The following is a 27,914-nucleotide window of genomic DNA, read 5'->3' as shown; positions in this document are numbered from 1 at the left end:
GCCGCCGGGAGCAAAGGCAGCGCCGGGAGGTGGGGAGCCCCGCGGGCCCGCCGGGAGCTTCCGCGCTTTATCGTGGTGGCCCCGCGACGAAGGGTGGAAAGAAGAGCGCCGCGCGCTGGGGAGAAGCGGGGCGGAAAGACGATGGCCTCAGAGTGCAAGGCACTGTCCTGAGCGTCTTCGCGGTGTCCCTTCATATTAAAGAAGTAACCTCCCATGGGATGGGCACAATTACTACCCCCCTTTAGCAGAGAAAGAAACCGAAGCACAAAGAGGCTGTCACTTGCCCAAAGACACCTGTGCATGATTGGAACCCCTTACCACAAGGGACCCTCTTAGAGGCAGGGCTAATGAGAGTCTTGGGCAGAAGATGCTTCCTTTCCTTCCTCCAGGTCTATTGCTAATAATAGCGATTATTATTATTAGTGGTCTTAATCCATTGAGCGCCTGTTATGTACCAGGCACTGTAAGAGTGCTTGACATCTTATCTTCATAAGCAACCGTATTATATATAATACATCCCCATGCAAAGCGGGTCAGCGGCAGAGCCTGAACTTGAACCCAGTCTGTCTGACGCAGACAGCTGGGTTCACCTCGAAGGCCACGCTGAAGCCCAGCCCAGTGGCTGCCAGGAGAAGAGGGCGCAGTTCCCCTGCGCATGGAGGAAGGCCTTGTACCTGGCTGGGGGGGGGGCCTGGAGTCTGGCGACGCTCTGGGATATTGGCTTGGCTTCCTGCACCCCCTGGGCTCCCCGCCCTGGGCCTGGCCCTGCCCCTTCAGTCCAGCTCCCCCAGACTCAGCTTCCTGCCCTCCCAGCTAGGCCCCATCCATTCCCCCCACAGGCCCACCTCCATGCCCCAAATTCAGCACCCTGCCCCCTGCCAGGCTCAGCGCTGGCCCCTCCAGCCACTATCCCTTTCCACACACGACCCCTGGCTAGGAGTTCTCCCACCTGCAGGGGTGCCGGCGCCAGTGTGCACTGCTCTAGCCCCGCTGCTGCTGTGTGCTTCTACTGGTACCGGAACACTCCTGTTTCCTTACCTCTGACCCCTGACTTTTGGCCTCAGCGCGCCCCCCCCCCCATCTCATTTCCCTATTTCTAGGCACCCTTTCCCAGTCTGGGACCTCATGCCTCCCTCTGACTCTGTGTCCCTGCCCACTCCCTGCCACCCTGCGTTCACACAGGATGTCCAAAAGGTGGGCCGTGGATTCCAGCCAGAGCAGCCAGGCCTTGCCTGATGCAGGCTCCGCTCTGCACACAAATTTGTGGGCATCCAGTCGGATCTTCACCCACTTGACAAGAGGGGCACCAGCGCGTGATGAACCCAAATTGCAGCACGGGGCAACTGGGGCTGCCGGGCCTGGGGCCTGCTCCTCTGCTGGGCCAGGCCCCCTCTCCAGGTATTCGTTGAACAGGCCTAAATGCTCGGGGAGCTGGGGGGCCCCGCCAGGCCACAGCCCCTGGCCGATCTGGGTGTCCTGCAACCCTGCCAGGTGCCACTTCTGCTGCCAGATCCTCAGCTTCCTGGGGCCAGGAGGCAGGGGGCCAGGTGATGGTTCTTGTGCCAGGAGCTGCCATTTCTTTCCCCCCAACAAACCTAAGAAGCAGTTGCACGATCACCCCCACTCAACAGAGGAGGAAATAGAGACCCAGAGACCTTTCCCCAGGCCCCCCATCCTGGAAGTGGTAGACACAGGCTCAAACCCAGGCTGCTGGGCTCCCGAGTCCAGTGCTCTTAAACTCCGTGCTTCCTGGGTGGCCATTCCCAGTCTTGTAACTGATAAATTAACAGTTGTGTTTTAGTCCACTGAATTGTGTTTTAGGCAATAGTTAACTTTCTGATGTGTTGCAATGTAGCCAAAAGAAAATACCAATAACTGCATTAGTTCACTGAATTACAGCCTTGATATATGTTAGCTTTTGAGGTAGCCAGAAGCAGATATCTGTAAGTGTCGTAAACCACCGAATTGTAACCTGGCTGCCTTGTTTCTTTAATGCTGATACCATGTGTTTAAACCGCGGAACCTTACCAGTAACGGGGCAGTAATTATAACTCCTTCCTGGCCCTACTTGTATCTTCCTATCTTGTTTTGCAACTCTGAAGTGTGGTGCCCTTGTACCTTGCCCCCTTGTTGAGTAACACGAGTCAGCCCAAAGCTGACCGCCCTCGATTCCTAAGTTACCTCGCTAAACCAAAGCAGGGCTAATCAGAGTTGGCCCACCGGACATATGCAGGAGCCTGAACCTTAAGCTCCATGTCAACTAAGCAGCAGTCAACCTGCTATCTCCACCTGCGTCATTATCCTGCGCCTGCCTGCCTTTGTTTGAATGCTATAAAACAGTGGTTGCAGAGACAGATTTATGACCAGTAGGCTTTCTGATCTCCTTGCCTTTGCACGTGGCAATAAACTTTTTCTCTCTTTGAAACCCCGAACCCAGTGTCACATAGTTGGCTCTTCCGTGTGCATCAGGCAGAGAATCCCTGCATCGATCAATAGCAGTCTCTGGAATCCCATTCTTGGACCCCCTCCCCCCAGAATGTAGAAAGCCCTTGGTTTACAAAGCCCTGAAAAAATAAAAAGGTGCTAAAGAGGGGAATGTTGGGAAGGGGGCACGTTCCAGGCAGGGGATTAATGCGTGCAAAGGCAGTGTCACTGTGCCGAGTCACGCAGGCTGCGTGGGACTACTCCAGGGCACCCTTCACACTTTGTTCCCTCAGTGTCCCCTTTCTGCTTTTCCAGTCCTTTAACACCTGTTTAATCAATACTTTATATCAAAATCTCTCTGCGAAATACCTAGCCTGGTTGCCTGACAACCTTTATTGAGGCCAGATAGATGGGGGGTGAGGGGGTGGAAAGCAAATTCATTGACTCACTGAGCTCCTTCCAGATGCACTAGGGACACTGCTGTCAACGCACAAGGTCCCTGCTCTCATGGAACTCACATTTTTGTGGCAGAAGACAGACAATAAACAAGCAAACAAAAAAGAAAATATAATGATAAAAATTTAAAGTGATAGGAGGGAAGCAGATGTGGCTCAACCAACTGGGCTCCCATCTACCATATGGGAGGTCCAGGGTTCAATTCCCAGGGCTGCCTGGTGAAGGCGAGCTGGTCTGTGTGGTGAGCTAGCCGAGGAGAGAGCTGGCCCAAGCAGAGTGCTGGCCTGGGCAGCGAGCTGCCCAAAGCAGTGCTGGCCTGCGCTGGAATGCTAGCCTACACGCAGCAAGCTTCCCCAAGCAGACAGCTGGTGCGGTGTGATGACAAAACAAAAAGAGACACTGAGGAGAGACAATAAGAGATGCAGCAGACCAGGGAGCTGAGGCGGCGCAAGATATTGAGCACCTCTCCCACTCGGGAAGGTCCCAGGATCAGTCCCCAGAGCCACCTAAAGGAAGACAAGCAGACACAGAAGAACACATAGTGAATGGACACAGAGAGGAGACAACTGGAGGGGCGGGGTGTGGAGAGATAAATAAAGAAATAAATCTTTAAAAAAAAAATGAAGTGATAGGGAACCAAGGAGCGGGTCAAAGAAAGTCTCTCTGAAGAAAGCAAGATTAAAGTAGGGGCCTGAATGACAAGAGGCGGGCCATATAAAGTCTGGAGGAAGAGGACTCTCGCAGACAACAGTGCACAACAGTTAGTGCCAAGGCCCAGGGCTGGAAATAACCTTGCCCTATTCAAGGAACAGCCAAGAGCCTGGGGGCTGACATCAGAGCGAGGGGTTTTGGGTGGTTTCCCAAGAGCATCCCATATGAGAATCCACTAAAAGGGTCTGAAGGGGATAAGGCCAGGATTTATGTTGTCAAAAGAACACTCTTGGCAGCTGAGAATAAGTTGAGTGGGGGCAAGCATAGACGCATGGGGACCTTTAAGGAAGCTACTGCAGTGGTGCAGGTGAGAGAGGATGCTGGCCTGGACTGGGTGGTGGCAGTAGAGATGGAGGGAAGCCAACAGGTTCAGGGTCAGTGATGATTAGCTGCTAGGATGGACAGGTGGGGGTGGAATGCTTCTCCCCTCTTCCCGGTTCCAGGCAGGGTCTCTCTTTGAACACCCTGAATACTCCCAATGCTTCACTTCACAAAACCTTCTAATATCCTGATGTCGGGGGACAGGGAAGGACTGGGAAAGGGACCCAGTAAGATGTGTGCAGGAGCCAGATTTGGACCCTGGGATGCTGGACTCCAAAGTCTGAGCTCTTCCCAGCGTGCCCCATGGCCTCAGATCTCTGGCATGTCCAGCGCCGAGCCTGAGCCCACATCACCTCTTCCTCCTGGAAGCGCCTGCAGCCCCAGGGCTGGGCCGAGGTGGCGCTCTTGCACTTCCAGGGCTCTAGGAAGGCCACGACCCCCAAGGACCTGAAGATGCTGATGAGCACCGAGATCCAGGTGGTCCAGGAGGGAGCCCGGCTGTGAGGGACGGAGGGTGGGTAGAGCGCAGCGCACAGATTCCCCAGCAGCCAGGCCCGGGCGCTGGGCCCCCAGCTCCTACCCATGCCCTGCCTCTTCCCTGGCTCACCTTGGCCACGGGACAGGTCTTGGAAAGATGCCACGTGGCACGGGCGTCACAGAGGGGCTCCACATGGCCTGTCCAGAGGCCTCCCCCAGGCCCTAGCCGTTGGCCAGTAGAAGAATCGCAGAGTGGCAGCTCCCTGCTTCCAGGCCTCGGGGAGGGTGGGGGGGAGCTGCTAATATTAAGGTGCCACTGGGGCTGGCCCAGAGGACCTGAGAACGCAGCGAAGGGGTGGCTGCGCTCGGAACCCAGTCCCACTGCTCTCCTCCACTTTGCTCCTCCCCAGAGGCCACCTGGACGGAAGTGCTCTCCTCTGGGTTTGGGGTGAAGGTGGGCGCGGAAGCCGAGTCTCTGACGCACGCAGCGCTACCCAGGAGAAAACAAGCCTGGCCTGCAGTGGGGGGGCCCGGCGACTCCTCAGGGGCGGCCTTCTGGCTCTTGGCTGAGCTGGTGCCCAGGACGGCTGGGGAAGCCTCTTTTCCGGGGGTTTCGACCCAGAGGTAACCGGCCGGGACATGGGGTCACTGTTTTTCAAAACACAAATTCTCGTGACTGGAAGTTCCCAGTCAGGCCCAGGCGTAGTTTTTACCAGGCCATACCCCGAAGCAGAACCCAGGGCCCCCCACCCTCTGCTGCTGCCCTGATGGGGTCTAGCCATGAAGTTAAGAGCAGGGGGGAGTGGGGGTGGATAGAGCTGCCCGGGCACAGCTGGCTGCTGCAGTGGGGAGGAGGGGGAGCTGGGCCGTGGGCTCTGGGACCAGGGGTCCTGCCTTCTTTCGGGTACGGGGAAGCTCAGGGTTTTCTGAGCTCTGAACCCGAGTTGGGGATAAGGAGGTGCTGAAATCGGTGCTTCCTCTAGTCCAGGAGGAGGAAGGACAGTGCCCTGGGGAGACAGACGGGTGGTGTGGCTGGGCACGCAAGCCAGGAACAGTGCGCTCAGGAGGTCAGCCTCAGGCAGGTGCCCACGAGAGCTGGTGAGGGGTGAGGACGAGCCCACGGGAGTGAGGGAGCAAGGGGCACACACTTGTGTGTACTGGGGGTGCAGGGAGCGTTTTCATTTTGGAAGCCTCCCCATCCGTCTTGGGCATCAGCTCAGCCAAGAGCCAGAAGGCCGCCCCGGAGGAGTCGCCGGGCCCTCCCACTGCGGGCCAGGCTTGTTTTCTCCTGGGTAGCGCTGCGTGCGTCAGAGACTCGGCTTCCGCGCCCACCTTCACCCCAAACCCAGAGGAGAGCACTTCCGTCCAGGTGGCCTCTGGGGAAGAGCAAAGTGGAGGAGAGCAGTGGGACTGGGTTCCGAGCGCGGCCACCCTGCCATCCTTTCGCTGTGTTCTCAGCTCCTCTGGGCCAGCCCCATTCGTGTGAGCACGTGAGCTGGAGTGTGCATGCCAGCTCAGGCATGTGAGTGTAGGGTGTGCAGAGCTGCCAGGGCCACCGTGTCAGGATCGGCTGGATTTGGGCGTCATAGAGCTGATCCCCCAGAGCCCTCCCGGCTGGGTCAGCCCAGGCCGGGCTCCATCCCAGGGGTCCATCTATGGGACTGGGAGAGAGGTCACTCAAGGGGTGGGAGAAAGCAAAGCCCACCTTCCCTGGTAGCTCCCCACTTTAGCCTGCAGTGTCTTGGCTAATGGGGCAGAGGTGAGACACAAGGCTGTCCCTTGTTCACTCACCTTTGGGCTCTGGTGTTCAGTGACCTCACAGGCTGCCTGTCAGGTCAGCTCAACCCTGACCCCCTCCTGCCCTAGTTCCCACCCCCGCCCAGTGCTGTTTCCTCATTTCCCGGGCCGGCCGGGCCTCTGTCCTCAGTCTGGCCTGACAGTTTCATGATCAAAACACCACAGGTGGGGCTGGTATATGCTCAGGAGACTTAAATCTCTGGACTGTCCATGTTCCAGCTGGGCCCTGAGCCTCAGCAGACTTGCAAATCCTACTCTCCAGTTCGTTGGACTTACCCAGGTCAGCTAACAGGGAGGTGAGTGGGGTCAACCACCACACCAGGGAACCGAGAGTGCCTACAACTGCAAGCAGAAGAATCACATCCATCAACCATGTGGGATCTAAGCCCCCTCTCAATTTAGAGGTGGAGTGGACATCGCTATCCCAGGGTCTGCAGGATGGAGGAATAAAATATGGATTAAAGTGTTTTTACTGGTATTCCACTATAGAACTCTTGTGACTCTAGCAATGGGAGAAATTGTAGCACTGATGTGGAGACAGTGGCCATGGGAGTTGCCGAGGGCAGGGAGACAGGAGTTGTGATGTGGGGGCATTTTTGGGACTTGGAGTTGTGTGGAATGATATTGTAGGGACAGATGCAGGACATCATATATACTGCCATAATCCACTGAATAGACTGGGGGAAAGTGTAAACTACAATGTAAACTATAATCCATGCAGGGCCACAGTGCTCCAAAATGTATTCACCAAATGCAATGAATGTGCCACAGTGATGAAAGAGGTTGTTGATGTGGGAGGAATGGACAGGGTGGGGAGGGGGGTATATGGGAACCTCTTATATTTTTTAATGTAACATTTTGTGTGATCTATGTATCTTTTTTTCCCCCTCTCCTCCCCCCTGTGGCTTGCTTGCTGTCTGCCTTGTGTCCATTCGCTGTGCATCCTTCTGTGTGTCTATATTTATTTATTTTTTATTTATCCCCCCTCCTTGCAGCTTGCTTGTTGTTTGCTCTCTGTGTCCATTCACTGCGCGCTCTTCTGTGTTTTTACTTGTCTCCCTTTCTGTTGCATCACCTTGCTGAGTTGGCTCTCTGCAGCGCCCTGCAGGCCAGGCAGTGTTCCACAGCGTGTGAGCAAGCCTGACTTCACAAGGAGGCCCCTGGACGTGAACCCAGGACCTCCCATATGGTAGACGGGAGACAAACTGACTGAGCCACAGTCACTTCCTGATCTATGTATCTTGAAAAAAAATACAATAAAAAAAAGTTGCTAAAAAACACAACAAAAAAAACAGGGTAAAAGACCACCTACTGGACACACAGCTGGACATTTCCCAGGCTCCCCTGTGGTCCCATGTGACCATGTGGTTGGTCCTGGCCAATAGGACGGGGGCAGGAATAATGTGCTCCAGCTGGTCCAGCCACCTGGCGGCCTTCCACTTGCACTCATTCCCTCATTCCCTGCCTGCTCACTGGACGTCGATGCCCCAGGGCGAATTTGGAAGCCACGTGTTGAAGCTGTCAGAGCCCGGTGCCAAATGAATGAAAGAAGTAGAGCCCCATATCGCCTTCGCCTCCTTCCATACAGTTAAGCCCTGAGATTTCAGGGTTTGTCATTTACAGCAGATCGAGCTACCCAACTAATACAGGCTCTTTATTGAAGTCAGCTGAAGCCCAGGGCCCCATTGATGCACCCCTCTTCCCAATCACCCACTGAGGGGGCGACAGAAGGTGAGGGGGGTGGCACGAGCCTTTGGGGATCTACCCATGGAGTCCCCTTGGTCTCCAGAAGTGACCCCAGGGCAGATGGAGAAAACCAGAAGGCACCTAAAGACTCACAGACCAGAGGGGTGGCCGCCACCCTACAGAGCCTTCCACCCCACCTCACTGACCCGAGGCCTGAAGGAAAGAGCTGCAGGGGCGGGGTCTTCTCAGGCCTCCTGCCCAGTCCTTGGGCTGGGATCGGCCTTCCTGCCCCAGGTCTGGCCCCCTGTCCTGGGGGGATCACAGGTGCCCTTTCAGCAGGCCACCACCTCTTGGCCAGGGGCGTTCTCTGGGGTGCTGGGGAGCAGGCCAGCTGCCACCTGGTCCTGGTGCCACAACTGCTCGGCGAGGCTGTTGAGCACGTGGGCCACGTCGGCCAGCCCGGCCCGCCCGTCCAGCGTGCGCCCGTCGGGCAGCCGCCGGCCCGGCACACTCTTCACCCGCAGGAGGGGCAGCTCCCAGGCCTGCCGGAAAGCCGCGAGGTCGCGCTCGGGCACGTCCGTGTGCATGTACTGGTCAAACCTGGAGAGGAGTCAAGGAGCCCGCCGGGGGCCTCTGCTCAGCCGGCCTTCTCCTCCCTCCCTGGAGCCCCACGGGTGGGTGTCCGGCCTTGAGGCACCTTCTAAGGGAGAGCCCGTGGCTCTGGACCCCATGGCCGGGTGGAGGTGGGTCCCTGACCCCCTCGCCCTGCGCCTTGCCTCGTGAGGCCTCTGACGATGCCGGCAGAGGCGCAAAGGATACTTGGAGCCGATGACCATCCTGACAGCCCGGGGGGCCTCGTCCGCTAGGCCGGCCAGCTGTCCAGGGAGGTCTTCGAAGGAGGCGCGGTCAGTGAAGGAGAAGAGGAAGAGGAAAGCATCTGCTTTCTCCCTGCAGGCCTGGGGTCGAGAGGCGGGCGGGAGGCCATGGGGCCGCAGGCCCTGAGAAGCACGATCTGGAGACTGAGGCCCGGCGCAGGGAGTGGCCAGCCCAAGGGCAGCGCCTTCGTGCCCAGCTCCCAGCTCGGGCTCCTGCAGGCAGGTGCCAGCTCAGACATCTGTACCCAGAAGCCCACCGCGGACCACCAGCCCCGCCCCGGGCCGCCCCGGGCCCGATGGCCTGCTCACCGGCAGCATGTGGTCGAACTTCTTGAGTGCAGACTCCCCGCAGTCCCAGAACTCAAAGCGGAACATGACAACGCGGTCACTGGCCAGCAGCTTGGCTGGCCAAAACACCACGGTGGTTTGGATGCCTGAGGGGGCCCGGGGTTGACACTCAGCAGGGAGGAGGTGGGAGTAGAGGGGGAGGGGGCCAGGAAGAATCAGAAAGAAAGATGTGTCCCTGCACCGGTGGGCACCCAGCCTAGCAGGGAAAGCACAATCCCTCTGCTCTGGAAGATCCCAGTCTGATGGGGAAAGCCTCATCCCTCTCATGGGAGAAGTCGTGTCTGATGGAGGAGGCATGCTCACCCTGCCCTGGAAGAACAGAGTCTGACAGGGAAGGCACAGTCCCTGACCTGGGGGAATTTCCAGTCTGATGGAGGAGGCAGAGCCCTCCAGTCTATCAGAGACATGCAGTCCCAGTCCTAGCCAGGGTAAAGCTAGGTCCCGGGGCCCCAAGGGATGCCCGCAATGTGGTGGATCCATCAGTGTCCAGTGGAAGGAAATAAAAAAGAACATTAGGGGAACCAGATGTGGCTCAAGAGACTGAGCTCCTGCCTACTACATGGGAGGCCCCAGGTTCAGTGCCCGGTGCCTCCTGAAGAAGACGAGCAAGACAACGAGCTGACATGACGCGCAGGCGTGGCACGCTGATGCAACAAGAGACACAAGGAAAACATAATGAGAGACACAACAAAGCAGGGAGCAGAGGCAGCTCGGGTGATCAGGTGCCTCCCTCCCATATCGGAGGTCCCGGGATCGGTTCCCGATGCTTCCTGAAAAAGAAGACCAGCACACAACAAGCAGACACAGCAAATGCAAACGACGAGAGGGTGTGGAGAAATAAAATAAATCTTTAAAATAAAAAAAGAACATTAGCATTTCCCAAGCACGGTTCCTCAGGCAGGTTTCTACAACTATTTCTAGGACCAACCCCACAACAACTCCACAGCTACTATTTTCCCCATTTGCAGAAGAGCCGTGGAGGTTCAGAGAAGTGAACGGCTTGCCAGGGTTGCAAAGTGGTGGGCTTTGTGGGCTGAGGCCAGGCTCTTTCCTCCCCCCGGGGAGGTCTCCAGAGGTGGGCAAAGCCCAGGAGGCTGGCACAGGCCGGGCCCCACTCACCCATGGTCTCATGGTGCGCCACAGGCACCTCCAGGCCGGCCAGCTTGGCCACCAGCGCCGTCTTGCCCACTCCACTCTTCCCGGACACGAAGATCTTGTAGCTGGCGGTGTCGATGGCCACGGGAGGAGCCAGCACTGGCCGCTCGAGCAGCCCTGGGGCAAGGAGGGAGCCAGGCCGGGTCAGGGGTCAACTCTGCACTTGTCCGGTCAGACCCCAGGTTGCTCAGCCTCGCCACTGGGGCTTTATCAGCACTAACCATCCATGGCTCAAACGAATTCTACAGAGGCCTGGTTCACAAAGAGACTGGCCTAAGGTCTTAATGTCAGTTGATATTTATAAATCAGCTGTTCTCAACCTTTTTGGGGGGCCTGGCTGACATTCAAAGAGTGACATGCTCTGGTGAGTATACCCAGCTAGTCACAAAACCCCCGCAAACATCAGCAGGCCAGGAAAACCACCACGAAAGATGAACCACCAGGATCTCTGCTCCCTCTGAGCATGGCTGCTGCATGCTGGCTGTGGCCTAGACCTCATGGTCCCGGGCTGGACATAATTCCCAGCTAACGAGCTCTACCTTCGGCCAACTCTCTTCTGCTCAACAAGTGACGACGCAATAAAAGCTGAGATGGCCACCCCGCAGGGAGCACCCACGGTACGCCAGACCATCGCTTACATGATCCCTGTACGTCTTCCTGACAGCAACAGGAGGTAAGTACTGCAACTGTCCCCATTTTACAAAGGAGGAACCTGAGGACAGAGACTCAGATCCCTTCTTTAGGGGCACAGGGGTAGGAAGTGGTAGCTCCTGGGTCAAGTGGTAGATCAAGCCTGGGTCTGCATAACCCCAAATCTGGGTTCCCAATCACCATGGGAGGTTGAGGGACAATGACTTTGTTAGAGGGTCATCCCTTGAATCTGTTCTCATTTCTTTAAAGAGAAAAAAGGCAAAATATTCACGCATTGGGTCCTTTGGCTGTCATCACTAATATCTAACTATCATATTAGTTATAATAATTAGATCATTATCATAACTAATAATGTGAGCCTGACCCTCATGTGTGCATGAGAGACCTACACAAAGGCCCTAAGACTATGGAAGGTCCTGCCAGCGTCGGTGTCTGTTGCTGAAAACACAAAGAGTTTAGGTGCAAAATTTCCGAGGGCCATAGCTAGGAAACCCTCGCTGCTCAGAGTGTGGTGCCTGGGCCAGGAGCAGGAGCATCGATCACCCGGAAGCTGGTTAGAACTGCAGCCTCTTGGCCAGCCCCAGATCCACTGCGTCAGAATCTCCCTTTCAGCAGGATTCCCGGATGATCCTGCTTCGAACCCCGGTGCCCTATCAGACTGGGTCAAGACTCATACCAGTTTTTTGTTTGTTTGCTTGTTTAAGTTTGATGCATGAGAGGGTTTTATGCAATTATCACATTCTAGTTTTCCCACCCGTAAAAGCATGATTTTTCACGGTTCTTTGCTTCCTGGGGTAATAGCAGCAAAAGTATTCTCAATTGCTAGGAAAAAACCCATGGAAACAATATAGCCATATCTTTTTGGATGCTTTTAATTTACGAATTGCAAAAAAAAAAAGGCAGTCAAAATTATGACAAAGCTATAGGCATGGAACCCGAAAGTGCTAAGTTGTGTGGGTTTCCCTCGTCACCTCCCCAGCTAGAGCTAGCCTCTCACAGCCAACGCCAGGCCCTCTGCTGGCCTGACAGCAGGCCCTGGCTCTGTGAGCTGGCTTGGTCCTGGGAAACGTGAGTGTGGTATCCCAGAGACACCAGGACATGGAAGAGGCTGGCCTCTGCTTCCTGGGGCATGATTGTGGACGAGTGTCCCACCTTCTCTGAGTCTGTAAAACATGTTGCTGAGATTAAACGGGAGACCGTTGTGTAAAGCGCCCAGCACAGGCTGAGGGCTCAGTGGACAGTGTCTCTGGTGACAATGGTTCCTGGCAGGGTTTCAGCTGTTTCCATGGTTCCTGGCTCAGATAATGGAATAAGGTCTAAGGAGACTTGAGGGTGGGGGCCCCAGGGATAGGGTTTCCAGGGGTCCCCAAGGCTAAGGAGTACAGTAGGCCAGGTCTGACAGGTCTCTTGCCCAGCTTCTCTGCTGCCCCCAGGGAGATATCAGGTGACGGGCTAGGGTCCGGGTGGGTGGGGGAGCACTTACCAAACACCCGCCGGCGATTCTTGCGTAGAATGCACGCCAGGTACTCCTTGCCCTCGGCACTCTCATGCCAGTCTGGGACAATCACCGAGCCGGGGGCGGGTGGCCTGGTCATTGCCGGGCACCCCGACAGGGGAGGTAGGTGGCAGCATGCTAAGAGTAGGGGGTGGGGAGAAGGGTAACTCTCCCAAGCCTGATCTGTGATCACTCTGAATCCCCCTCTCCGCCTATGCCTTGAGGCCCCAACTCCGGGGTGGGGCAGTTATGGAGGCCCACCCTTATTTATCACCCCGAGAAACATTTTTAGAGACCAAGCTCCACTTCGCTGTCCTGGGGACAGATACACACCCTCGTTCCTCCTTATTCCCTTGAAGGTGCAACTCCACAGCCCCCTCTCCCCCAAATCGCTCGTGGGGAACAGGCATCCCACTATTGCCCTGGGCTGTTTATACAGCCCCTCTCCACTTATCACCCCCGGGGGATCACACAGCCCGGCTTCTCCTCCACCCCCACGTTGCCGGCTCCCGGGCCCACTCTGCTCTCACCATCAGCAGCCCGATCTGCGAGCCGGCCCTGGTGGAGACTGCCACTTTTAAAGCCCGCCCCGCGCTCCCGCCGCCCTGTTTCCGCCCTCCCGGCCTGCGGCTTCCCTAGCGGCAGTCCGGGGCCCGGTGCTTGAGGCGCATGTGCGGAGGCTGTTGCCGTGGAGACGCCCGGGGGCGGGGTTGCGCCGCTGGGTCGGGGTTGGGCGCTGGGTCGGGGTTGGGCGCTGGGTCGGGGTTGGGCGTGTTGGTACCTCCTCCCGGTCCCCGCGGGGGCCTCAGCGCGGCCAAGGCCTTCCACGGGCTGTGGGGCCTTTTCCCTTCCACTCAGAATTTCCCTCGGGTGACTTCCCTGTCTCTCTGGGCCTCACTCTCCTCTTCCATAAAATGAAGCTAAAATACTATGACTTCCCAGGGTTCTTTTTTTTTAAAGATTTATTTTTTATTTATTTCTCTCCCCTTCCCCTCCGCTCTGTGTCCATTGGCTGTGTTTTCTTCTGTGACCGCTTCTATCCTTATCAGCGGCACCGGGAATCTGTGTTTCTTCTTCTTGTGTCATTTTTTGTTCTATTTTTCAAGATTGATTGATTGATTGATTTCTCTCCCCTCACCCCCCACCCCAGTTGTCTGTTCTCTGTGTCTATTTGCTGGGTCTTCTTTGTCCGCTTCTGTTGTTGTCAGCGGCACGGGAATCTGTGTCTCTTTCTGTTGCATCGTCTTGCTGTGTCAGCTCTCCGTGTGGGCGGCGCCATTCCTGGGCAGGCTGCACTTTTTTTCATGCTGGGCGGCTCTCCTTATGGGGTGCACTCCTTGCGCTTGGGGCTCCCCTACGCGGGGGACACCCCTGCATGGCACAGCACTCCTTGCATGCATCAGCACTGCACGTGGGCCAGCTCCACACGGGTCAGGGAGGCCCAGGATTTGAACTGCAGACCTCCCATGTGGTAGGCGGACGCCCTATCCATTGGGCCAAGTCCGCTTCCCTTCCCAGGGTTCTTTACAACAAACAGTGTCTGGGCCATAAAGAAGCTCAGTTACTGTTGCTGTTGTTATTATTATTTCTCAACTAACCCTGCCCAGCGGGACTTCCTCGGCTTCATAGATGGGGAAACGGCAGCCCAGGGACTTGCTCACAGTCTTAAAAATGAGTCAGAGGGAGCAGAGGTGGCTCAAGCGGGTTGAGCACCTGCTTCCCATGTGGAAGGACCTGGTTGGGTTCCTGGTGCCATGTAAAAACAACAAACAAACAAAAGAAAAAAACACCTTGGAGGAGCTGATGTGACTCAGTGGTTGAGCACTGGCTTCCCACATAGGAGGTCCTGGGTTCAATCTCTGGTATGGTACCTCAAAAAAAAAAAAAAAAAAAAGGATGTGGCTCAGGCAGTTGGGTGCCTGCCTCCCACATGGGAGGTCCCAGCTTTGGTTCTGGTGCCTCCTAAAGAAGAAAAGAGCAGACAACTAGCAAAAACAATGAGCAAACAGATGAGGGAGACTTTGGGGAGGAGGGAAGGGAAGAGTCAAAGGACCCTGAATTGTTCCATCCTGTCATTCACTTATTGACTGGTTTACTTTTCCATTCATTCAATAAATAATTACTGAACACTTACTGTGTGCCTGGCTTGTTCTAAGTGCTGGGAATACAATGATGATCAAAAAGAGGTCCCTGCCCTCCTGGGGCTAGGTCAGACTGAGGCCGTGAGCCCCGCCCCGGACAATGAGCACTCTCCACGTTCCAGCGTGTGCACCTGGCCTGTCCCAGCACTAGGCTGCTCAGTAAACGCCTGTTATTGGGACAGGATGCAGGAGGACCTCTACCAAGAGAGAACTCGTCTATTATGCTTACTTTTTATCAGGATCTTCTTGCAAGGCCATCAGTATGAGCAAGTCACTGTTTTATAAGGAATAATCTGGGATAAGAGCTAACCTTGGGAAATGGATGTGGCTTAAGTGATAGAGCTTCTGCCTACCATATGGGAGGACCTAGGTTTGATCCCTGGGGCCTCCTGGTGAAAATGAAGAGAAGAAAGTGTACCCCAGTGCCCATGCAAGTGCCCGCGTGGTGAGCCAGTGCCTGTGCAAGTGAGTCACGCAGCAGTATGATGACGCATCAACAGAGAGACAAGGGGAGAGTCAAGGTGAAGTGCAGCAGAAACCAGGAACTAGGTGGCCCAATTGACAGGGAACCTCTCCCCCCATCAGAAGTCTCCAGGATCAAATCCCAGTGAATCATAAAGGAGAAAGATGAGACGAGAAGAAAAGACAGACAGCAAAAACAGCAGGGTAGGAGATGGGGAAGGGGGGGAAATAAATAAACAAATCTTAAAAAAAAAAAAATAGGTAACCTTTATTCAGGGCCTACTAGATGCCTGACAGCAGGGGCTTTACAGAGGTTACCTCGTGTGATTCTATAAACCACAAGGCAGGGACACAGTTCCAGCCTCGAGGAGGGGATGGAAAGCCCAGGTGGACAGACAGATACACAGGCCTGAACTGGGGGTGGGGGTGAGTGAGCATGAGGCCCTGGGAGCAGGATGTGCAGAGAGAGCCAAGCCACGGGTCGATTCGTGGTGGCTTCTGTCCACTGCCACCACCATCTCTTGCCTGGGTCCCTGCAGCTGTGTCCTGATGGGTGTCTCTGCTTCCCCCTGGGACACGGCACAGCCATCAGAGGGCTCTTTTTTGCAAAGTAAACCCAGTAGCATCACACCCAGAATTATGATCCTCCAGTGGCTCTTACCACACTCAGAATAAAATAGAAACTCCAGGGCTGCCCTTCAAGCCTTACCAGCTCCGCCCTGATTGCCCCTCGCTGTCATCTGCCACTACTCTCCCCCTGCAGCACTCCAGCGACCCTGGCCCTTCTCTGTTCCCATTTAGGGCCCCAGTGTGATGTAGTTCCCACCATCTGGAGCTCTCTGCTTCCCCCCGCCCCTCCTCACTCAGGCTGAATGTCACCTGCACAGAGAGCAGCCCCCCCCCCCCACAAGGACTTGCTGCTCTCCAAGCAATTTCTTTCACTCATCCTGTTCTTGAATCAGACATTATTTTTTAATTTGTTGTTTGTCTCCCCCCACCTAGGACATAAGGACGAAGACAGGGGCTTTGGAGGAGCGCAGGCACAGTGGGAGTAGAGAGTTTTACAATTCACTCCTTCCACTAGAAAAATGAAAAAGCTGGAAAAAACACTGGAATTAACTAGGCAGTAACCCTGGAACCGAATGGACATTTAGAACAACTACAGGAGTGCCAGAGGAAGTGAAGGCTGCTGAGAGTTGAGCTTTCGTAAGGGAAAGCACAAACCAATGATGGGCTGCGGCAACAAGGATTTCAGGAGGGCCCAGTTGGCCGGGGGCTGGCAGAGGAAAGCACCTCCTCTGCAAACTGGGGGTGAGGGCTGAGGCTAGTTGGGATGGTGAGGGAGCAGCGTGGAAGCTAAAGCAGTGCTTCCAGCCTCCCACCAGCACCCACCTGGATGGAAAGGGCTAGTGTGCCTCCTTTGGCTGTTTTTCCTTTCTTCTGTGTGGGCATTTCCCCATTGGGCAGGCTCCTGAGCGCACAGCGTGGACTCTGGCCTTGGTTTCTGCCTTCTCCACAGCAGCTCTTCTGGCCTCACACCAGCATATACAAGGAATTAAAGACCCAGGGCACTTTTTCATTGGTGGGGTTTCTTCTTTCTCTTTCTTGTATTATTTCATCTGGCAGATCCCTGAGGGCCTAGCACAGACTCTAGCCTCAGTTTCTCTCAGAAGCAGAGTCTTTGGGCATTAGGCCAGCATCTACAGGGTTATGGAGAGCCAGTGTACTACTTTTTTCTTTGTCTTTTGGTTGGTTGTTTTTTTTCATTCTCTGTGTTATATTTTTGAGTCTGGCAGATCCCTGAGGGATGAACAGGGAATTCTGGCCTAGATTTCGACCTTGAAAGCAGAAGCTTCTGGCTCCCCACTGGCACATATTAAGAGAGTTGGAGCTGAGGGCAATGCAGTTTATTATTTTTTTCTTTTCTTTTTTTTGGGGGTGTGTGTGTGGGGGTGTTTTGTCTGTTAGTATTTTTTTCTCTCTCTTTCCTTTTTTTTCCCTACTTGTTTCTAGTCTGGCAGACTGAATAGTGGAAGAACTTAGATTTCCAGAGTGGCCATATTGTCATAATACTCATATTGTCCAGTTCTCAACAACATATTAATATTACAAAACATACCAGGAGACAGGAAAGCATGGCCCTCTCACAGGAAAATATTGATGGAAAATATCCCAGAGGAAGTGCAGTCTCTGGAATTACTAATTAAAGGTCTTAAAACAACTATCATAAAGAGTTTTAACGAACTAAAGGAAAATGTGGACAAAACTAAAAGAATCAGGAAAACAATATATGAACAAAATGAGAATTTCAATAGTAAGATAGAAATTATAAAGAAGAACCAAATGGAAATTCTGGAGCTCAAGAATACAGTAACTGAAGTGAAAAATTCAAGAGAGGGATCCAAGAGCCGATTGGAGGTGGAAGAAAAAAGGATCAGTGAACTCTAAGACAAAATAATTGCAATTGTCCAGGTTGAGGAGCAAAAAGAAAAAGGAATGAAAGAAAATGAACAGAGCCTGAGGATCCTGTGAGACACCACTGAGTGTACCAATACATTCCTTATTGCAGTCCCTGGAGGAGAGGGGCAAGGTGAAGAGCCAGAAAAAATATTTGAAAAAATAATGGCAGAAAACTTCCCAAATCTGATGGAAGCTATGAATATATAAATCCAGGATGCTCAAAAATGCCAAGCAGGATGAACCTAAACAGATCTACACTGAGATATATTATGATCCAACTATTCAATGCCAAAGACAAGGATTGATTCTTAAAAACAGCAAGAGAAGCTACATGTCACGTATAAGAGAAGCTTAATTTAATTAAAATCCCATTTCTCAATAGAACTTATGAGGTGAGAAGGCAGTGGAAGGACATATTTAAAGTGCTGAAAGAAAAAAAAAACCCTGTTACTTGAGGGTAATATACCTGACAAAGTTGTCCTTCAAAAACGACACTTCCAGACAAATGAACTCTGAGGGAGTTCATTACTGTAGACCGTTATTACAGGAAATGAGAAAGGGATTCCTCCACATTGAAAGGAAAGTACCTGGGTCAGTTTGAAGCTGGGAGGACCTGAGAGGAGCATGTCCTTAGAGCTAATACAGTCCTCTGTGTGTCAACCTTGTGTAGGTGGGACCTTTTGATTAAATCACTTCAGTTAAGGGCCTTTGATTAGATTGTTTGACCCAGGGTGGGTCTTAATCCTCTTACTGGAGTCCTTTATAAACAGAGGAATAAGAAGGCACAGATATGGGGGAAAATTGCAGAGACAGAGAGAAATTCCTAGAGGCTGAGACTGAAGGACCCAGGAGACAGAAATGAAATCAATGGAACTCACAAGTTGAGAGAGAAGGCCCTGGGAGACAGAAGGTGACATCAATGGAACACAGAGGCTGAGAGGAAGCCACGGAAGCCAGAAGCTGAATGAGGTCTGGAGGGGTGAGACAAGCAGACACCGTCATATACTTGATAGCTCACAGCTGCAGCTTGGGGAGAAAGCATATCCTGATGATGACTTGATTTGGATGCTTTCACAGCTTCGGTACTGTGAGCTTATAAATTAATAAATCCCCATTGTAAAAAACCCAACACTTTTTTGGTATATTGCCTTGGCAGCCATTAGCAAACTAAAATAGCACCCTAGACAGTATCTCAATGCTGGATGTAGAAATAATGATTTCCAGTGTAAGTAACAACATACACTGTAAATATAAAAGCCAGTAGTATTTCATTTTTTATTTGTAACACTTTTATTTCTTATAAAGCTTAAAATTCAAATGCATAAAAACAAATGTAAATCTTTGTTGCTGGGCCCAATGTACAAAGACGTAATTTGCAACAAGAACAACATTAACGGGAGGATTGGAGGGATAGAGATGCTGTGCATGTGTAGGCCCTAAAATGAAGTTAGAATCAGCAGAAATTGAATTGTAATATATATAATATGTGTGGTAGCTTGGAGCTATGTACCCCAGAAAAACATGGTTTTAAATTTAATCCATTCCTGTGGGTATGAACCCATTGTAAATCAGTTCTTTTGATGAAGTTATTTCAGTGTGGCCTAAATGAATCAGGATGAGTCTTAATCCTGTTACTGAAGGCTTTATAGGGAGGGCCACTGAGGGAGAGAAAGCCACAGAGGGAGCAGTCAGAAGCTGAAAGCCAATGGAACTTAGAAGCCAGGAGAGACTGCCATGAGCACTGCCATGTGACAGAAAAAAGCCAAGGACCCAGGATCTCCAGCAGCCAGTGCCAGAGTGCCATGGTCTTGTGGGAGAAAGCATTGCCTTGATGATAACTTGATTTTGGACATCTCCTAGCCTCATATCTGTGAGCCAATAAATTCCCATTGTTTCAGCCAACACATTGCCTGGTATTTACTTTGATAGCCAGGAAAGTAAAACAGTTTTTGGTAGTGGAAAGTGGGGTGCTGCTACCGAAAAAAGCAATGTGGAAACAACTTTGGAATTGGGTAATGGGTAGACGCTGGAAGAATTGTAAGGGTTCAAAAAATGAGTAAAAGCTGCAGAGAAAGTTTGTATCATCTTAGAAAATACATAATTCATCATGAACAAAATGTTGGTAGAAATATGGACATTTAAGGTACTTCTGGAGAAGACTTAGAAGGAAATAAATGTCATTTGAAACTGGAAGATATGTGATCTTTGTTATATAAAGTGGCAGAGAACTTGGCAAAATTGAGCTCTGATTGGATGGAAGACAGAACTTGAAAGCAATGAACTTGGATATTTAGCTGAGGAAATTTCCAAGCTAATTGTGGAAGGTGCAGCCTGGTTTTCCCTTGAAGCTTATAGTGAAATGAGAGAAGAAAGGGAAAGCTGAGACTGAACTCTTAAGCACAAAGAAAGTAGAAATCAACTATTTGGAAAATTCTGAGCCTATCCAAAGAGTAGTTCTGAGACTAGGGTTAGAAGAGGCTCTGTCAAGGACCTACTTGAGTTTCCAGAAAGTAAGTCCCCAGAAAATAGGCTCCAAGTGAGAGTTTAACTGACCACGGATCCAGTCAGCCATTTCAGTGGAAGTCAGGATAGGAAATGCAGTTATGCAGGAAGGATCTGTGGAAGGTTCTATTGTGTGATGGTTTGGACCTGTGGGAACTGCATGCAAAACCAACAAGGTTTTGCTAAACTTTGTATAAGCAGAACCACTACCAGCCTGGAATGAAAGGGACAGAGAAGGGATGGATTGAAGGAAGAATAACTTCAAGACCAGAACCATGGAAACCAAGATCTGGACTGGGGAAGCGGACTTGGCCCAGTGGTTAGGGCGTCCGTCTACCACATGGGAGGTCCACGGTTCAAACCCCGGGCCTCCTTGACCTGTGTGGACCTGGCCCATGCACAGTGCTGATGCGCGCAGGGAGTGCCGTGCCATGCAGTGGTGTCCCCTGCGCCGACGCGCAGGGAGTGTGCCCCATAAGGAGAGCCACCCAGCGTGAAAGAAAGTGCAGCCTGCCCAGGAATGGCGCCGCCCACATGGAGAGCTGACACAGCAAGATGACACAACAAAAAGAAACAGATTCCCACGCCACTAACAACAACAGAAGCGGACAAAGAACATGCAACAGACAGACACAGAGAACAGACAACCGGGGTGGGGGGGGGGGGAGGGAAGAGAAAGAAAAATAAATAAATCTTAAAAAAAAAAAAAGATCTGGACTGAAGAGATTTCCTTGGGCCAAGAGAGAGGACCCACCCAGGTGTGTGGACAGGGCAGGCTCATTCCCATGGTTAGAGGGAGCAGACCAATTGCCCTAGTGGCCAGAAGGGCCAGGCCATGTGCCCTGTAGTTCAGGGAGAGTGCTGCCACCCCAAAGCTTAGAGACGGTGGGGCCTGTGCTCAGTGTTCATGGAGAGCCTGGCCATCATCCCAGTGCTCAGAGAGGGCGGGGCCTGTGTCCTGCATTCGTGAAGAACGTGGCCATGGTGCAAGTGCTTGGAAGCGGTGAGGCCGCCACTCCATCAGGCCTAAGGGAAAATGTTGATTCATGGACGACTGTTGGACCTTGAAATCTAATGGGGTTTGCCCTGCTGGGTTTCAGAACTGTTTGGAACTCATGAGTCCTGTTTTCCTTCCAATTTCTCCCTTCTGAATGAGAATGTTTATCCTATGTTTGCTCTCCATTGCAATTGGAAGCTGATTATAGGTTTTCTAGGTTTCACAGATCCACAAACGGGAATTGTGCCCCAGGGCAGACCATATCCATAACCAATTTTAATGAGACTTTGTACTTAGCATATTTACTGAAATGACTTATGGCTTTTGGGATATTGTGATGGAATGAATGTATTTTGCATGTGGAAAGAACACGTCTTCTTGGGGTCCAGAGAGTTGGACTGTGGTTCTTAAACTTAATCTATTCCTTTGGGTACAAATAGGCTCTTTTAATGAGATTACTTCAACTTAAGGTGTGGCCCAACTGAATCAGAATAGATCCTAATGGTATTAATGAAGGCCTTACAGGGAAGGAAGGAGGGAGAGGGAGAGAGAGGGAGAGAGAAGGAGAAAGAGGGAGAGAGAAGGAGAAAGAGGGTGAGAGAGGGAGAGAAAGAAAACCAGCCAGAGGGAGCAGCCAGCAGCTGAAAGTCAATGGAACTCAGAAGAGAAGAGAAGCCAGGTGTCTTCCCAGGCAATGGAGCAGACGGTGGCATCCCTAACTGGCAGGAAAAGCACAGAAGGAAAAGCAGGCAAGGGAGTCAGATAAGAAACCACTGAGGGAGTGAGGGGTGGACAGACTCAGAGCAGACACCTGGATATTGGGGTGCAAAGTGCAGGTGAATGGCCTGGACATCATCAGCAACAGATGGATAACCCTGAAGCCTGAAGCACTGGGTGTGATTGATTAGCTCCCACAGATGCAGTTGGACAAAAAACAAAGGAGGCATGGATGTCACCTGGGGAATGACAGCCACAAGCTTAGGCCCAGGAGATGGGCTCCAAGAAGGGGAAGATATACGGAAATGCTGCCTGGGGTCAGGTTTGGGGGAGGCCCAGCCCTCTAGATAGACTCCTCCAACCTCTCCCTGGGGACAGCTCAGGTCACTCAGAGCCCAGGCCAGCCCTCTAGACCCTGGGCTGGGACCAGGGCCCTCCTCTTCATGAAGGACAGCACAAGGGAAGGCCAGCTGGGGTCTACACTCATCTCTAGCCAGAAATAGCAACTGAGGAACTTCTTGAAGATAAACATCAGGTCATCTCTTACTCCCTTGCTTAAAACCCTTGTTTGAGTTGTAGGTGTACAATGCAGTGTCTGGGGCAGTGAGGAAACTCCTTTCTAAGGAAAGAGGGGACATTTGAATCCATGTAAATGGGGGAGTTCCTAGGGCCACTTGTCCATACCCAAGAAAAGACACAAGTGCAGAAAGCATCAGGGAGACCCCTACTCTTTGGCCTACAGGTATTCTCTAAACTCATTGTATGGATAAGCTCTGAAGGAGAGCACAGGCACAGGTCAATCTGCAAAGACAGTGAAAGGTGTTTTCTTTTATTCCTTTTGTTGTTGTTGTTAGCTCTTGGGATTCAAGAAAAGCTCTGTCATAACACTAGCTGGAAACAAGCTAAAGGAAACTAAAGGAACAGATTCCTCAGAGTCTAAATTCCAGCAATAACACTTTAAAATACAAAAATGTCCAGGTTTTAACAAAAGTTTACAAAACATACAAAGAAAAAGGAAGTCATGGCCCAGGCAAAGGAGAAAATTAAAGAATTAGAAACCATCAATGAGGAGGATCAAACTTGGAACACACCAGACAAAGACTTGAAAAAATGGTCCAAAATATGCTCAAAGAGCTAAAGGAAAACATGGACAATGAACTAAAGGAAGTCAGAAAAGTGAGAGATGAACACAAAGAGATCAACAGAGAGATGGAAATTATGAAAAAGAACGAAACATTGCTGAAGACCACAGGAACAGAAATGAAAAATTCCTTGGAGAGGTTTAATAGCAGATTGGAGCTGGAAGAAGAAAGAATCAGTGAACTTGAAGATAAGACAATTGAAATCATCCAGTCTAAGAAGCAGAAAGAAGAAAGAATGAAGGAAGAATGAAGGAAAGTGAACAGTGCCTGAGGAACCTGTGGGACACTATCAAGCACACCAATACACACATTATGGGAGTCCCAGAGAAAGAGAGAAAGGGCCTGAGAGAATATTCAAAGAAATAATGGCTGAAAACTCCCTAAATTTAATGAAAGACACAAATATACACATCCAAGATACTCAACTAACTCCAAACAGGGCAAACACAAATAGACCCACACTGGAACACATTATAATCAAACTGTTGAGTGCCAAAGATAGAATTCTGAAGGCTGCAAGAGAGAAGCAACATGTCATATACAAGCGAGTCTCAATAAGATTAAGTGACAATTTCTCATCGGAAACAATGGAGGCAAGATGACAGTGGGATGACATATTAAAGAGCTGAAAGCAAACAATTGACAACCAAGAATTCTAAATCCAGCAAAAAAGCCTTTCAAAAATGAGGGAAAGGGAAACAGATATGGCTGAAGTGATTGAGCTCCTGCTTATTATGTGGGAGGTCCATGGTTTGGTTCCCAGTGCTTCCCAAAGAAGACAGCAAGCTGGTATAATGGCCAGGTCCACCAAGTCGACACAACAGGATGATGCAACAAGAGATATAAGAAGAAACACATAATGAGAAACACAACAAAGCAGGGAGCAGAGGTTCCCGGTGCCTCCTACAGAGGACAAGCAAGGCAGTGAGCTGGTGTGACAGGCAAGCACAGTGAGCTGATGCAGCAGGATGATGCAACAAGAGACACAAGAAGAAAAAACATAATGAGTGATACAACAAAGCAGGGAACAGAGGTGGCTCAAGTGATTAGGTGCCTCCCTCCCACATCAGAGGTCCTGGGTTCAGTTCCCAGTCTTCCTAAAGAAACAAGGAAGACAAACAGGCACAGCAAGTGCAAATAATGAGGGGGTGGGGATAAATAAATAAATAAAAAGAAATCTAAAAAAATAATGAGGGAGAGATTAAGACATTCCCAGGTAACAAAAGCTGAGGGAGTTTGTCGGCACTAGACTTGTCCTACAAGAGATGCTAAAGCAAGTTCTGTAGGTTGAAAGGAAAGGACACTGGACAATAGATTGAAGCTGCATTAAGATATAAGAATCTACCATAAGGATAAAGACAGGGGTAAATGTAAATGCCATACTATTATATTTTTGGCTTGTAACTCCATTTTTTACTTCTTACAGGATCTAAAAGACAGTGCATAAAATGTAATGAGAAATCAATGGTTTGGGACTCATAATGTATAAATAGGCAATTTGTGACAAGAACTACAAAAAGGTGGGAGGATGGAGGTGTATAGGAACATAGTTTGTGTATACCATTTTGGTATTAAAGCAAATGAGAGTGCTATAGATTTAGGATGTTAAAATTAAGCACCATAATAATGGTGCTTATTAGAAATTATTGGAGAATATGTAAGCTCATTGAGACATAAATTAAGAGTACAGGCTCCCAGGGGTAAGGGAAAGGGGACTTAGTGCATAATGAGGGCACTGTTTGTGTTTGGGGAGATGGGAGCTTTAGTAATGGAAGGTGATGAGGGTACCGACTGGGACTCATCCTGCTGAATGCTGTGCTTGGGAGGGGTTGAGATGGGAAAGTTCATGTTGATAATAGGCTCGAATTTCAAAAGATTGAGCAACTAAAGGGACAGTGAGAATTAAATGCATTAAGTGACCAAAGACAGGATCTAATCATGAAGAAGGCACCGGAGGGCATTATTGAGGCATATGAAAAAATTGGAATATAGGCTGTAAGCTTCATATCAATTTTAAATGTCTTGAACTTGATAACAGTACCTGAGGTGGTTACATAAGTGAATATCCTTGTTCTCGAAGAAATGTGCATGGCTGTATCAAGGATTCAAGGAGCATAATGTATACAACCTACACTCAAGTGTTCAGAAAATGGGTTGATAACTAGACAGACAGATAGGTGGATAGATGGATACAGCAGATGTGGCAAAATGTTAAGACTGGTGGATCTGGGTAACTGGGGGAATAGATTTATATTGAAGTTCTCTCTATGGGGTATTATTTTTGTAACTGTCCCAGAAGTTTGAAAGTATTTCAAAATAAAAAGTTGAAAAACAACACAAACCCTTGACTGGCTTCCCACTGCACCTAGGCCACCTCCTCCCCATGACCTACAAGGCCCACCTGCCCGCTCTCCCCTTGCTCACTTCCTCCCGCCATCCAGGCTTTTGTACTCTTCCTTGAAGCTGCCAGCTATGCCCACCTCAGAGCCTGGAGCGTCTTCCTCCTGATCTCCCCAGGGCTGGCTTTTTCTTTCATCCACGTTTCAGCTGAAATGCCTCCTCAGAAAGGCCTTCCCCAATGAGCCCAACTCTTCCTGCTTTGCCATATCCCGTTGTCCATGGAGAATAATCTTAACTCTTCACACACTTGTTTGTCCCCATCCCCACCAGGCCAGGATGTTAACTCCACAGAGCAGGGACAGTGCCTGGTACCCAGCAGATATTAGGCGTTTGCTGAAGGCAGTAATGAGTGCTGGTGAGACACCCCTTCCACCTCCAGATCCAAGCGACCACTGAAACTGAGGGATTTTCTTCTTGTAAATTTCTGGATTATGATCTCCTTGTTGCCACTGCCTTGGTCTGTGCCCCCACTCCAGGCCCCTGACTCTCATTTTACTCTTCTCCCATCCACCCTCCATATCTGCCCCGTGCACTCCAGTCACGGCTCTCGGGGTTCCTGGGAGGGCCAGTCACACTCCGATTGCTGTGCCTTCACACTGGCTGTTTCCTCTCCTGGACACCCCGTTCCCTGCTTCCTCCAGTACTTGCCCTAATCTTTCTCTTCCTTGGTTCTAGGGGTTCCAAGCACTTTATCCAGCTTCTCTCCTACTTGGAGTGAAGGTAAGTTTTTACAGTCACAGACTCAGATGTTTAAGAAATGGAACTTCATTTCCTTTGACTCAAATTAATCCGTCTCTGAGCCCCTGTTCTGTCTAAAGTAGACATTTTAATTGCAGTAATTTCTTGGTAAACGTAAGGGGGGCCAGCCTTACCCGAACGCCAGGGAAGTATGCCTGGTATGCCTGGGGAGGCTTCCTGCTCCAGAACACCTCTCCGTGCCTCTGCCACCCACTCCCCTTCCCTGGAGGCCTGTCGAAGGCGTTCTCTCCTCCCAGCGTGCATCTGGACGTGGGCTTCGTTCCCTGCTACATCTGATGGGCCTCTGATCCCCATGGGACTGCCGGTCATCACATCTGCGTCATTCTGCAGTGTCCTTTGCACCCGACCACCGAAACCTCCACAGCCTCTCTGCTCTCTTCCTGGGACATGGGGAAAGCCTGTCTTTCATTCTGAGGCCTGTGGGAGCCTGCCATCACCCCACCTTATTGCCAGAGCTCCACCCAGGCAAGGTGAGGCCGGGACCCCATCCACCTAATAGACCCTAGAAAGGCTCTATCCTCATCTGCCTTCTGCTTCCGTGTAGCATGGTGAGGCCAGGGCAAGATGACCAACTTCTTTTTTTTTTTATTTTTTTTATTTCTCTTCCCTTCCCCGTACCCCCACCCCCACCCCCCTACCAGTTGTCTGCTCTGTGTCCGTTTGCTGTGTGTTCTTCTGTGTCTGCTTGTATTCTTGTCAGCAGCACTGGAAAACTGCGTCTCTTTTTCCTTGTGTTATCTTGCTGCATCAGCTGTGTGTGTGTGTGGCGCCACTCCTGGGCAGGCTGCACTTTTTTCATGCAGGGCAGCTCTCCTTACAGGGCGTGTGGGCCAGCTCAGCACATGGGTTAGGAGGCCCTGGGTTTGAACCCTGGACCTCCCATGTGGTAGGCGGACGCTCTATCAGACGAGTCAAATTTGCTTCCCAAGACCAACTTCTTAGCTCTCTAGTTTCCAGAACCTCTGTCCTGTGCCTGACTGGCTGTGCTGGTTGCAGGCCATTTCACAGACTGCATATTCTTTCCTATCTTTTTATTATGATATGGGGACTGCCTTTTGCCCTTAGCAGCTCAGGATTTGCCATTTTTCTTTAGCCCAATGTGACAACTCCCTGGCTTGTGACTAGGCTGTGACCCTCTCCTGAGTTCCTCTCTGAGGCCTGTGTGTCCCAGTGCATCAGCGATCAGCAGGTGCACTGAGACTGAGTGATCCCCAGGTGCCTTGGGCTTCCCTGGCCTTGCCAGTAGGCTTCCTCCCTCCTCCCAGGCCCCTGCCCAATAAGGCCCAGCCCCCCGCCCCCCCTGCAGCCGGTGGGCAGACAGCCAGGCTCCCTGTGGGGATGAGGCGCACCACCAGGCTTAGGCACTTACTGAAGACCTGAGCTTGGTTTTGTGCATGCTGCCAGAGCCTGGGCCCTGCGGGGCTGCCCGTCTCCCCACAGCTGGGGGCTGCGGCAGAGAGAGGACAGGTGGGCCAGTCTGGGGATGGTGCCTGGTCACACAAGCTTTGGGGACAGAGGAAGGGAAGAAATGGGCATTTTCCTCCTTCTGTCCATCCTGTTCCTCCCAGGTGACTCAAAGCCTTTCACATGGTGCCCCCAGGTGGCCTTTTAGATAACCACACCCGATCCATGAAGGAACAATTCTTGGCTGGTTCCAGCTGAATTCCAAACCGGTGAGGTTGGCATCATCATCATTTCACCAATAAAACAGAAGCTCAGAAGTGGGAGGGCTTGTCCCAGCTCAAAGTGACAGAGGTAGCTTTTGAACCCAGGTCTATATTTTTGGCCTGTGAGGTTCCACAGAACCACAACTCAAAGAGTTGACGGGGCATGTAGGGGTCCTGTGGTCCCGATTCTTTATCTGCTGCATAAGTCAGTCTTATCATCCCTTCCCCTGCAAGTGATCAGTCTGCTTGAACGCTTCCAGTAATGAACTTA

General features: G+C 51.5%; 1 protein-coding gene across 4 annotated transcripts in view; it reads right to left on the bottom strand.

Moving 5' to 3' along the window:
* Positions 1-7,819: 7,819 nt before the first annotated feature.
* Positions 7,820-27,914, bottom strand: part of FBXO42 (F-box protein 42) — a 156,630-nt gene continuing 136,535 nt past the window's right edge. For 2 of the 4 annotated variants that reach the window (XM_058304322.2, XM_071217761.1), the window contains 5 exons: positions 12,385-12,534; positions 10,215-10,367; positions 9,057-9,181; positions 8,692-8,828; positions 7,820-8,472 (listed from right to left, as the gene is read on the bottom strand). In XM_058304322.2, the coding sequence (XP_058160305.1) occupies positions 8,205-8,472; positions 8,692-8,828; positions 9,057-9,181; positions 10,215-10,367; positions 12,385-12,534 (833 nt within the window). In that variant the 3' untranslated portion in view covers positions 7,820-8,204. The remainder of the gene's footprint in view (positions 8,473-8,691; positions 8,829-9,056; positions 9,182-10,214; positions 10,368-12,384; positions 12,535-27,914) is intronic. The other 2 variants (XM_071217762.1, XM_071217763.1) reach the window with 1 other exon arrangement.

Source organism: Dasypus novemcinctus, chromosome 9 (assembly GCF_030445035.2).
Source record: "Dasypus novemcinctus isolate mDasNov1 chromosome 9, mDasNov1.1.hap2, whole genome shotgun sequence".
Lineage (NCBI taxonomy): Eukaryota > Metazoa > Chordata > Mammalia > Cingulata > Dasypodidae > Dasypus > Dasypus novemcinctus.
Note: the sequence above shows the minus strand (reverse complement) of the source record. Positions and strands in the feature narration are given on the sequence as shown.